We start from the raw sequence: 13,265 nt of genomic DNA, 5'->3' as shown, positions 1-13,265 counted from the left end.
TTAAATTTCCTGGAGTGGCTCTCAAAACTAACATTTGACAGCTCTCCCCTCGGTTTATTATTATCCCCCTTAAGAGAATGTTGTCCAGATCAAGCACTGTGAAGATTCTATATGAAAACCCAGGTCTAGCTATCCAAAACCTCATTTATACAACCCACAGAAGCACCAAGGTGCATTCTCCTGTTAAAGAAAACTGCTCATCCCTAAGGATGGCATAGCCCCAAAAATCAGGTCTCCCAAGATTATGCCACCTACACGCCAGGATATCATGCTAATAAATCATCCACTGCTTCCTGCATCCAGGCTCTGTGGAGTAAGAAGCCAAGTCCTTTTAGGTTAGATTCAAAGAGACCTGTATCTGCTTCACATGGCACATGTGGCACTTTGCATGGTTTAAGTTTACACAGCTCTTTAATTGACCCCCAGTGCTAACGGCTTAATGGGACACAGAGGCATTATAGCCTGCAGATTTTAAATTAAGGTCCCAGACTCCCCCAGGATATGCACAGTACTTCAATTAACACTAATTGGCATTACACATGATTAACAAGTGATAAACATGGTTTTCCTGAAAATGTGTCTCTTCTCCCATGGATTCTGAGAAACGGATGGATGCTTGCAATGATGAGGGGAGTGAGACACAGTTGTGTAGCACATTGGCACAATTCTGCAAACAACTTCTACTCATACAAGAGAAGAGAGAGAGAGATGGTAATTAATGTTACAGATAATTGGTCCTGTAAGAGCTTAAATCAATGTTATATGAAAAAAACAAAGTTCTAAATCACAGAGCTGCCACAATAGCACCTTTCTCTACAACACGGACACATGCAAGAAGACTGAAAATAAGCATATACTAACCTGTCAAGGGCAATTAATTATCCCTGAGTAGTGGCAACTCTGATGGGATTTATCTAAGTCATTTGAATATGTCGTTTTCCTTTTTTAATAAATTAGTCATGCAAAAAGGAAAGTATGTGGTGCTAAGACCATCCATTCTTTCAGAATAAATGCAGCAAAGGAATGTGTTATGAATGCTTTTATCTTCATCGACATCAGTCCACGTGTAGGGCACTGAGGATTCTGTCAACAGTGGGTTGATGGAATCTTAAATCAAAAGAGGAAGACAGGATTCTAAGTGTGAAGAAAAGCAACTGCTGGAAGGGGCTGCACACATGGCCATTCTTTGGCTCACCCTAACTCCATCGCACCAAATCCCTTCCCTGGACAGGGCACTAATGTCTATTCTTCTCTTCCAGAGCCTAAGATGATTGTCCTGCTGTACGTGACAAGTCTTGCCATCTGTGCAAGTGGACAACCTCGGGGCAATCAGGCTAAGGGAGAGAGCTACTCTCCAAGGTACATCTGCAGCATCCCTGGCTTACCTGGACCCCCGGGTCCTCCTGGAGCAAATGGCTCCCCTGGGCCTCATGGTCGAATTGGCCTTCCTGGAAGGGATGGTAGAGATGGCAGAAAAGGAGAGAAGGGGGAAAAGGGAACTGCAGGTAAGGAGTCACCATGAGGTTCTGCAAACACCCTCCTCTCAGCCCTCCTTAAACCACTCCCTCTGCTGCTTCTTCTCAGTTGGATCTGCTCTTCCAATCACTTCTCCACTTTACCTTCATTAAAAATAACAACCCACTCTACTGTGACCACGTATGCTTCAAACTCTTTCCATCTTTAGTTGGCCACAATGGCGACTTTCTCTGGTAGATAATTTTGACACTGGAAAACTAGAAAAACCGATCCTGGTTAAAGGCACTGCAGGAGGTGAGACTGCTGGAGCTGGACTCCCAACAACTGATGGCTAGAACCACTGGCCAACATCTGGATGCATGGAAGCTTAGGTAGATAAGCAGATGGGACAGAGCAGGGAAAGGATTGGCATGCAGAAACTCAGTTGCCACCCTGTTAAGAGCTAATTTTCTACACAAATATTCCTTGAGGGCTTCTAGAATTTTCCATGTAGACAGCTAGGGCAATAGTGTCATATAAATGGCCTTTCCTCTCTCTGCACTCTCCCAGCTGTCCTGTAACAGCTGCTATGGAGACTTTACATAGCTCTTTGAGACAACACAATTGTTTTCTAGTCCTGCGATGGTTTTCAGGCTTTCCCCTCTGCAGATAGGTTAGCCTGGGAAGCTTGCCAAAATCCACAGTCCTTCAGAGGAAACCAAATTGAAATTCTGCAGAAGTTAGGTGAACTCTACAAGAGGAAGGGATTTGGAATCAATCTTTGAAAACAAGCTTCTGAGTTTACAAGTTAAAAAGATAAGAAGGAAAAAAATTACGTGGATCTAAAAAATATGCCTCTCCCCAATCACTACACCTGATTTACCGGGATTCTGTGAGACAGTACCACAGTATATCTCTATGTTATTTGCTAACACATCGTTTCCAAATACTCCACACCGAAAATATTGGGAAAACCAATAGCTGTCAGATGCATAAGCATTGCTCAGTATTAAAGAACATTACAGAAAGATTCAAAGTCAAATAAGCCACCTTGAATGTAGACCTTAAACCATTATTCAAAAGTGTCTGGCTATAAGATAGCTCGTGCAGAATCAAATTATTACTGAGCCATGCTTTTGAATATCTTCAAATTTTGATGACACACAAATTATAGGTCTATATACTGACCATTTCAGCTTGCTGTGTCTGAAAGGGAATGCACAAGCAGAAAAAACGAATTCAAATCTTGGTTCTTTCAGCCAAGACTTAGCATCCCTGGGCAAATAGTCTCTTGAGCTTCCTTTGTAAATTGGCAAAAGTAAGAGAAATTGTGGAGTATACGGGTAGTTATGTATGCAGAACATTCCATACAATAATTGTTATGTGCTAAGTTCTTAGAAAGTTGTTATATATAGTTCATTATTAAACTTTGATCTACAGGTCAAAGATAAATCTGTGGCCATCCAAAGCCTCATAGTAAAACAAAAAAAAAAAAAGAATATATCTATGAGGTAGTATTACAGATCAAATGTAATATTCCTAAATGCTGTAGTTTTAGCCCTATGGGATTATGTATACAAACTATTCATCCACCTATGTATCTATTTCTAAGTAACTGTTTACTTGGAAACATCTTTGTGCACCTCTAACTACCAACTTTCATTTCTGGAAAGTGTTTCCCAGCCTACGAATCAATGTCATCTACTGCTGAATAATTCTGAGGACAGAGTGAAGCGCTTGGTGTGGTATTTGACGGCACCTCCCTGGATATCAGAGGCACACCTTCCCCAGGTGTGTTCTAGTCTCCAGGAACACAGACATTTGTCAGGGGTAAAGAGAAAAGACTATCTGAGCTTGTCGTTGCTATAGCTCCAAACACGGGCCATTTATTAAGAACTCACAATGTGTCAGTAACTCGTTTATGTTAGCATTCATCATTGCTGTCCACTGGAACTGCAGTATGCAATAAAATAATGCTACAAAGGAAGCTATTGAGATCCAAAAGCAAAGCAACTTTGCCAACCTGAGGTTATGTCAATCCAACAGCCACATCGAAGGGTAAACACGGCTCAGAAAGGAGAGATAAGCCTGACTGGTTGTGAAAGACACACACATCACTCAGAACCGGTATTTGTAATGTAGCTGCAGATGAGTTCAAGGCTGGGGTTTTCTACCCACTCCTTCCCTCCAGTGACCCCACAGGATCTTTTGTATGTTCTTCCTTCTTAGAAACCAGATCACCTTCACCTCAACCAAGTTCAGGCAGAATTAATAGTGTTCTTTTCCAACTTCTCTATTCTAAATTAGAAATAAAGAGATTATTATACAAATTATAAATTCTTTGCAAAAACACCTCTCATGGGTCTGTAACAATTATAATATAGTAGTCAATTAAATGTGAGAGCATGCTTATTCAAATATATTCAAGGAGCTACCTCACAAAGCATTCTTACATTTTTGGTCATGAGACTGGTCTTTAACAGATGAGCCATCTCTTAAGCCCTCGAAAAGCAGTCTTTATTCCAGTTTAATATATGAATTATAGTATACATAAGCCTATCATACTGAGCTCCTATTATGGAGGCTTATGTATACTAAATGGTCAGTCAATATTAAATAAAATAAACACAAGATATATGGTTGAATGGGTACGTAGATTCATTGATGGAAGGAAGGAAGGAAAGAAAGAAGGAAGGAAGGAAGGAAGGAAGGAAGGAAGGAAGGAAGGAAGGAGTAAATGGAAAGAGGAAAGAAGGGAAGGAAATTTTGTTAGATGGATGTTATATGGATGAATGAAAGTATAAAATGATTCTAAAGAGAAAATCTAGGTTGATGTCTTTGACAAAGAACCAAAACGAACAAACAAACAATTCTGTGTGTCTAAGCTTCAGGAATAAATCCTTACTGCATAGTGATTTATCTTCTTTTATTTTTCTTCTGAGTGTGTAGTCTTCTGATACATGGAAAACCTCTCCATATAAAAAGGAAGAATTCCTCTGTGTTATTATTACATTTACTCCATGACTAAGTGCATCCAGAAGTTCAGGGTACTAAATGTGTATTGCAATAGAAAATATAAGCACTGAGGCTGTAAAGAGCTCATCTCTCCCCCTCCCTTTTCAAAGACCTTGGGACCCGGAGTTAGGGCACTTGGCTTCTAACCCTGGGCTTTTGCAATAACATAGTATTTCATTTAATGATTTATTCACTTCACCACACTGATGTGTGGACACAAAAGGGGTTAACCTTGACCTGCTGAGCTGTGGCTCAGATAACTAGATGTAGATAGAATAATACCCACTTTCAGCTAAATCACATGCATTAATTACTGAGACAGTCTGCAGCTAAAACAGTTGTAACTTATTACATCCTAAAGTCAGGGATCCTTGCTTTTCTTGATCCCGGAAGATGTCTTATATTTCTTTCAGGAATGCTAGCACATTTTGAAAATTACGATATTGCACATAAATGTCCAAACTTTCAGATTCTCTGAAAAATATTTTCTAAATCCATTGCCCTGGTAACAGGACATTAATTAGCTGGCGTGGACTCATCACACCATTGTCCTCATATTTATAACTTGTATTTTAGTACTTGTTCTCAACAAATTTTCAAGGGAATGAGCCCTCAAGCATCCTACTTTGGTCCTTTTTTTCAATGACTGGAAAACCTAAGTTAAGAGGCTCTTACCCCTTCTTCAGATTCAATACCTGATCCAGAGCTTAAGTGGGTTTTTTGTCAGACATGGCGAGTCACAGTTACCTGTTTCCCACTAAACTCAGAGAAGACCTATATCCAATGTCTCTGTATTACAAATGGAGCCCTTGAAGGCAGAGAATGAGCGACTGACCCAGAGTCTTAGAAGGAGCATGATTTGTGTTTGTAACGAAACCCTATGGTGAAAATTGTTACTGAGACAAGAATGGTTTTACTACTGCGTTGAAGATAAATACAGAAAAGGCTGAAAGGTTAAGCAACTATTGAAACTAAAATACAAATTCCAGACACTGTAGTCTTTGATTCTTGACCAGCAAAGGCAAGTTTATATGTCATTTCTACACCAATGAGTCAAGCATTGAAAGTTAAGGTTTTTATGACCTTGTTTCAAGAAACATCTATCATGTGGGCTCTGCTTGAACCTGTAGAATTTCAACTTAAAAGGACTGACTGCATTAAGGGGACACAACTGTTGTTGATAAAAACATTGATCTTGTCTCATAAACGACGGTGATACTCGCCAATAACCTCCCTACCTCGTGAATTGTCAAACGACCACTTTCACAAGGATTAAAGGACATGCTTAACATTTTGAGGGCAAAGCTTTAAATTCTCCTAAAATTTACATTACCAAGATATTCCCTTGTTAATTTTTCGAATTAGCTGGAAAAAAAGAATCAAGTTATCACATGTGTGCACTGATATATGTACAGCAGTCCAGTAACTGCTACCAATGCTCTGCAAGATAAAAAGGCTTAGCTGAGTTAAAGTGACTGGGAAGAGAGCTGTGGCTACGTGTGAAACATGCACTAACAACACAGTTCCCCAGATGGCAAAAGTATAATAGTAACAGATAATCACAACTTGGATACTTCCGGTGGAAATACTATCATCTAACTATGTTTGTGACAAGGATTGATTCAGTCACAAAATTAAAACCAATTGCTGTGTTAAAAATAGAGTCAATTTTGCTGGTGGTTTCGATCAAGATCATTGTCTCTCTATATCTAGCATCTAGCTAACCTGTATATGTAAAGATTTGAACATACTGAATATAATATATACAGAATATACAGTGGCTTAGAATTAATGAAATTCTTTCACATCCATTGTTTTTTCTATGTGCAAAAGGCCTAGGGAAATTAGGGGACAAATCTAAAGTGATACATTAGACCCAACCAACCACAAAGAAAGAGGCATTTAGATAGAAATGAGAAAAAAATCATGAGACTGGAAAGGCTTGGTATCCTTCTAATTCTGATACACAGTCAAGTGCCTTCACCACTTCAGGACTCAGTTTCCCCCTCCAAAAACAAGCTAATAGCATTGTGAAAGCAGTCATTATTTTTCAGTTATAGTAACTTAAGAAGCCCAGTGTTCCAGGTGTCCTCACAGTTTTTAGGATCAACCCAACTATTCTCCTAGAAAGTAGGGTGCCCAGGCTGCAGTGTTGGGCAGACTCAGGTTGAAATAGCAATTCCATCACTCATTAGCTCTGTTCTCTGCAATGGAGTTCACATTTTTTAGTTTATGAAACTGTTGTAAGATTTAGGCATGATAATACATGCAAATAAAACATTTAATTTCAGCCCTGGTATAGTTGACAAATAGCAGATTTGATTTTGATTAATTACTTTATTGTGAACTCTAACAGGAATAGAATAGGACAAAGACTAAGCTGTTTCCAAAGCATCATCTAGTTTTGTTTGCCCTGAGACTCATTCTGTAGTTTTTCTGTAGCGACAAGTACCAGGACATGACTAATATGCACCAGCTAATCTGTCTTCAAAATAATATCCAATTAGTTTAATTAGTTAGTGTCTAATTAAGGTCTCCAACACTGGAGGAAATCTATGAGAATCTTTTTTTAATTTTCATTTTTAGAATATCAATGATTTCCAAAGGCTTTTTAATTTGTAGGATGCTGTTGATAGTTGACTATTTTCAGACATGGTTAAGGTGTGTTAGCAATGAATAGGTATGTTATTTGTGACTCTTTAGAGGAACTATTAATTTAGCTATTTATTATTTTTGAAGGTCTAAAAGGTAAGACTGGACCCCTGGGCCTTGCTGGTGAGAAAGGAGACCAAGGAGAGACTGGAAAGAAAGGACCCATAGGACCAGAGGGTGAGAAAGGAGAAGTCGGTCCAGCTGGGCCTCCTGGGCCAAAGGGAGACAGAGGAGATCAAGGGGACCCAGGACTACCTGGAGTGTGCAGATGTGGAAGCATTGTGCTCAAATCTGCCTTTTCGGTTGGCATCACAACCAGCTACCCAGAAGAAAGACTACCCATCATATTTAACAAAGTCCTCTTCAATGAGGGGGAGCACTACAACCCTGCAACTGGGAAGTTCATCTGTGCTTTCCCAGGGGTCTATTACTTTTCTTATGATATCACATTGGCCAATAAGCACCTAGCCATTGGACTGGTGCACAATGGGCAGTACCGAATAAGGACCTTTGATGCCAACACAGGGAACCATGATGTGGCTTCAGGATCCACAGTCATCTATCTGCAGCCAGAGGATGAGGTCTGGCTGGAGATATTCTTCAATGACCAGAATGGCCTCTTCTCGGATCCAGGCTGGGCAGACAGCTTGTTCTCTGGGTTTCTCCTCTATGTTGACACGGATTACCTGGATTCTATATCAGAAGATGATGATCTGTGATATAGACTACAGGCCTGGATGTTACCACAGTGGCTTACACTCTTATCTAATCTGGAGTGCTGGAAGGTGGAGCAAGTGATACAGGGATTCTGCAGATGGCTCTGTCAGAGTTGTCAAAATAAGACAAACCACCAACCAGCTGAAATCACAACAAAATGAATGGCATACAATAACCCCAGACATGGACCCCCCTGAAGTAATGATCCTAAATATTTAAGCAAATTAAAGATGATGTTAATAAATTTGAATGCCCTAGGCAATACAACCAGCCGGTAGTGACACTGCCTTATTAAATATTCATAAAACTCCAGTTTTGTTTGTTATTTAGAATATGCATAACATTTTAGTGGAATTCGTTGACGATTCTCAAGAGTTAAAATCGAGTAAGAGATGCTAAGAATTTTCTAACAAATTAAAATAGAGTGATAAATTTCTTTATTTATTCCTTTATGCTAATAACTGTGCGTGTCTCTCTCTCTCCCTCTCTCTCTCTCTCTCTCTCTCTCTCTCTCTCTCTCTGTGTGTGTGTGTGTGTGTGTGTGTGTGTGTGTGTGTGTGTATGTGTGTGTGTGTGTGTGTACACACCAAAAGACATCAGCTTCCTCTGGTTCCATCTATCTTGTCCTTGGAACCAGAGAGTACACTGATCATGGAGATCACTTATCTGGGTAGCCTGGCTGACTAGTGAGCCCAAAGACTACCTATTCCCATCTCTCCAGCACAAAGATTACAAGGGTGCGCCACCATGCCTGGCTTGTGTTTTTATGAGTTTTGAAGGATCAAACTCAGTTCCTCATGCTTACAAAGCACTGGACCGTGCCACCAACCCAGCCATCTTCAGCTATCTAATGAGACGCTTTGAAGCAGACACCAAATGCTGAATCAGAGAGAAAAAATATGGCAGTAGCCTTATTTTATGCAGGCTTGCGTGTAGAAAGTACTCTGACCCAGTGGCATGAGGCAATCGCCATGCTCAACATATCCATTTTACGCTAGAGACACATAGGCTGTGAGTCCTGGGGTTGGAAGCCAAAGACTTCTCACAGAGAAAAACCACTAAGCATGCCAGGTACAAATATTTCTATGAGTACAACAGTTGCAATGGAAAGAAGGTTTCAGAGTCTGCATCCTCTTGATTTGTCACTCCTTCCATTGAGAATGAGTGAAAGACAGAAATGGAGAAGCCTGAGAAAGAAACTTGAGGGGTGATTGGAGCAGAATAGTTTTCTAGCACAAATAGATGCTACTTAAATTACCAAGAAACAAATGTTTCTCACAAATTACCCAGAGTTAGACTGCAGCGAAGCACATGTCTCAAACCTATGAGTGAGCTGGAGCGAGGATGAACAGGGAACCAAATATCAGGACAAACTACTACCCTTCCAAGCCTCCCACTAACTTCAGCCATTTTTATTAGTGTTGGCATCTGCTGCCCACTGTGATTCCCTATTTAATCTCAGCCACGATTCTGTCTGTGTACCACTGCTTGGGTCAGCAGTAATGGCATTCTCTCTGTCTTTTCCTTTCTGGATCTTCTATTTGTCCTTCTCCTTTTTCATTATGGATTTTAGTGCCTGCAGTGCATGAAACACAAAGCTGAATCCTGTGATAATGAAGGAACACCAAGATGAATGTAGCCCAGTCTTTGCCACTTGACTCCTAAGAAGACAAGAAGTGGTATGCACGCCCACACACCCATACCCAAGTCCTTTTGCTCTGAAAAACAAAATGCTAAGTTATGCAAATGTTAAATGCTTACTTCCAAATTCTGAGATGATATAGGAGGGTCAAAGAAATTTCTACCCACTAATTATTAAATTACAAAAGGACTTGGGGTAGTCAAAGTCAGGAAAAGGCACACAGACATATCACAACATAAAAGAATGAAAGTGAAAACTGAGTCCATGGAGTGAAATCACTGGGCCAGTTGCAGGAGGGTGACTGTATTTATGGAATGGGTCCCAAAGTGGGCCACTGACATTATCAGAGGTGACAAAATGATCACACATCTTATGTATATGAAGTCAGTGTTCTATGCACATATTAAATTCACTGTATTACTATAGTCTGCATGCTGAACTGTCTACTACTTGCTCTCTGAATCAATCCATAGGATCAGGGGTTAACAGCATCAAGAACAGACCAAAATAAAAAAAAAATCAGTGGGTTTGAGATAGTCACGTATCTAGATAACAGCCACTGCTAGAATTCCAGCCTATTAAGTATATCAAACAGCCAACAGACGTATGCAATAAGATATAGGTCATTTGAAACCAGATGAATTTCCTGGAGAAACTATGAAGACTGTCTTGACCCACAATATCATTGTCTAATTAAAACTTTCTTCTGTCTATACTAACGCAATTTTGAGCAAGGTCTTGTTATATAGCTGAAGACAAGATTGAACTCTTGATCCTCTGCCTTGAAAGTGTTGGGATTACAGGCACACACAACTATGCCTGAGTACATGGAGCTGGAGATCATACCCAGGGCTTTATATGTGCCAGGATAGCATTCTTATCAACAGAGCCACATTCCCATCCTAACAAAGGCATTTTTTGTCAACATTATCTTGTAAACAGTTCCTCATTACAAAATCTGTTTCACACAGGTTTTTAAAATAGAGTTTCTTTTACTGGTTTTATGCCCAAGATGAATTTCATTTTATGTTATTAGCAGGGTGACGATGAGAGTCAGACAGCTGCTATGGGAAATGAAAAGCAGGTTTCATATTAAAATGATTTTTAAAAAACCTTTGGGAAATGCTTGTGTCTTTTAGTCCTTAAAAATATCTCTGCCATCATTTTTCTACATCTGTGAATATTTTTGTAAAGAGGGAGGAGATTAGTTTGTTTCTAAAGACAACCCAAGTTTCATTCCTATCATTTTTGGTAAGGACTACCTTGTAATGAAATGTATCCAGTCATATTTCTGTACTATACACTTTCTTCTTCTAGAAATTCATGAGCCCTGAGCAGACACTGAGTCTACCAGCAACTGGCCTTGGACATAACAGCCTTCAGAAATATGAGAAATGCATGTACGAGGTTCATTGATACTTAGTTTGGGTTATTTTGTCATAGAAGCCAAATTGAACTAAGACAATCCTGGCTTGTAATTATGTCCTAATTTTACAAGTAAAGAAACAAGGGGAACAAAAAGTATAAGATATGTATAAAGTAAGTCATAAGTGCACAGTAGTCTCAGGCAGTCTGATCTCAAAGTCCATGTTTCTCATCTCCACTGTGGAACTCCAACTACACAATAGTTTTGAAATGCTGACCTACAATATTGTTCCCACAAGTTTTCATTTGTCTATCTGGTGCAGAAGTATTTCTGTCAAGAAAAAAAAAAAAAGAAAGAAGTATTTCTGTCCATCTTTATATCTCAGAGCACCACAGTGGGTGCTCAATAAAATTATGCCAAAGTAATCAATGAAAGTTCTTTTTAAGTGTAGTCTTCCCACAGGAAGAGAGGGGATGGGGGAGGAGGAGGAGGAAGAAGAAGAAGAAAAAGAAAAAGAAGAAAAAGAAAAAGAAGAGAAAGAGGAAGAAGAATAAGAAGAAGGAGAAGGAGAAGGAGGGGGAGGGGGAGGAGGAGGAGGAGGAGGAGGAGAAGGAGAAGGAGAAGGAGAAGGAGAAGGAGAAGAAGAAGAAGAAGAAGAAGAAGAAGAAGAAGAAGAAGAAGAAGAAGAAGAAGAAGAGAAAGGAAGTGGGAGAGAGGGAGAGACCTCAAAAGCCCTATCATCACCTGCATATTAATCCAGACACTTCAGATTGCACCTACTAGAATCTGATAGAATTCAAGAGAGATAGAGACAGACTAAGAGAAATTTGGAAACAGATTTGGTTACACAGGTTTTGGCGCCAAAGTTGTACATTTCCCATCTTGGGATCAATTCTTTTCAGTGCTATCTTCAACCTTGGCAAGCTTTTATTTTGTGACAAAGATGGTCACCAACAGCTGTGGTTAGCATTGCTTTGTGATTTATTTGTTTCCTGTTTGATGGGGCAAGGGACCTAGCATGAATTTGTGATCCCATGAGGGAATTCTAACAGAAAGCACTAATTCTGGCAGAAGGCTCAGCTATGACAGATATCTGACTATGATTAGTCCTGAGTCTATCCCTTAACTAATAATTGGCCAAAGGGATGAACCTTGGCTGTGACTGTGTCACATCCACCCCTGGAACTGGTATGACTCCCACTTAAAACTTCTGGACCCAAGTTTGGAACAAGATCATTTCTCAATGGAAAATAAAGACATCAAGTCTAAAAGAAGAATTATTAGTTAATTGACAATCAACTGTCTCCATGTGCAGCTTTTTTTTCTGTATGATGAATACTATGTGTGTCACTAGAGTTTCTTTTCTCTGAAATAATCTGACTCTCTATAACATTTGGCCAGAATGGACTGTGTAACTCATACCTATGACATGGCATCCATGATGACCCAGACCTACAGTCTGTCATAGTCTTGGCCTCTGTTGATACTTTAAAAGAAATAATGTTACTCTCAACAAGCTTCCTTCTTCTCCCCACAGGCTCTGATTTATTTTTTACCTTACTTACTTAGAAGCGTCAATAATTCTCTTTAATACTGATTTTTAAAATGAGCATTAGGGAGGCATCCTTTAAGATTAATCTCTTTATGGGAATCACATGGCCAATTAAATCCAGTTTGTTCCTTGGAGAACATAACACCAGCACTAAAAAGCCACCCTAGGTTATGAACTACCAGTCTTGAAAGATTTACACTGGGGAGGTTGGAAGATGGAAGGGAGGGAAGGAGGGAGGGAGAGAGAGAGGGAGGGAGGGAGGGAGGGAGGGAGGGAGAGAGGGAGGGAGAGAGGGAGGGAGAGAGGGAAGGAGGGAGGGAGGGAGGGAGGGAGAGAGGGAGAGAGGGAGGGAGGGAAGAAAGGAATAATACCTACAGATACTAGTAGCAACCATTTACTAAATGTACCCTTTGTGGATGGCCTCATGAGTGGTGTTTGTAATATGTACTTCATTTTATTTTTTTTTAAAGCCATGTTAGTGACATAATGTTTTCTAACTTCTATAGAGTACCACACCCAGCTCCCACATTAAAAGAGGAAAGCTGGTATGAACATATTGGGGACCAGGTGCTTGAGAATGTATGAGGCCAGCATCTCTTGGGACCACCAACTAAGGTCTCCAATTTCTGAGTACATGCTGCTAGGGGAACCGGTGTGAGTGAAGTAGTGAAACAGAGTCTAAAACATTTCTCTATGGAGACGTGAATAAAGGAATTGAATTCAGAGGTGCAGGTAGGGTAAAAAGTATCAGGTGATGGCCTTGAGGTATCTGAAGCTCAAGCGATGTCAGACACCTCAGAAGTCTGGAGGGGACTGAGCACAAATAAGACTGAATATGTAGGGAAGAGACTGCCAGCAGAGGAACT

The 13,265-nt window shown here is 40.1% G+C and overlaps 1 protein-coding gene across 1 annotated transcript; it reads left to right on the top strand.

The window, feature by feature from the left end:
- Positions 1-1,255: 1,255 nt before the first annotated feature.
- Positions 1,256-7,860, top strand: C1QTNF7 (C1q and TNF related 7). Its single transcript, XM_080929923.1, has 2 exons — positions 1,256-1,505; positions 7,210-7,860. The coding sequence occupies exons 1-2, from the start codon at positions 1,268-1,270 to the stop codon at positions 7,839-7,841; spliced, it is 870 nt and encodes a 289-aa protein (XP_080786049.1). The 5' UTR covers positions 1,256-1,267; the 3' UTR covers positions 7,842-7,860.
- Positions 7,861-13,265: the final 5,405 nt, after the last annotated feature.

Source organism: Micromys minutus (assembly GCF_963924665.1).
Source record: "Micromys minutus genome assembly, chromosome: 1".
Lineage (NCBI taxonomy): Eukaryota > Metazoa > Chordata > Mammalia > Rodentia > Muridae > Micromys > Micromys minutus.
The sequence above is the reverse complement of the archived record's forward strand: the minus strand, read 5'-3'. Positions and strand labels throughout refer to the sequence as shown.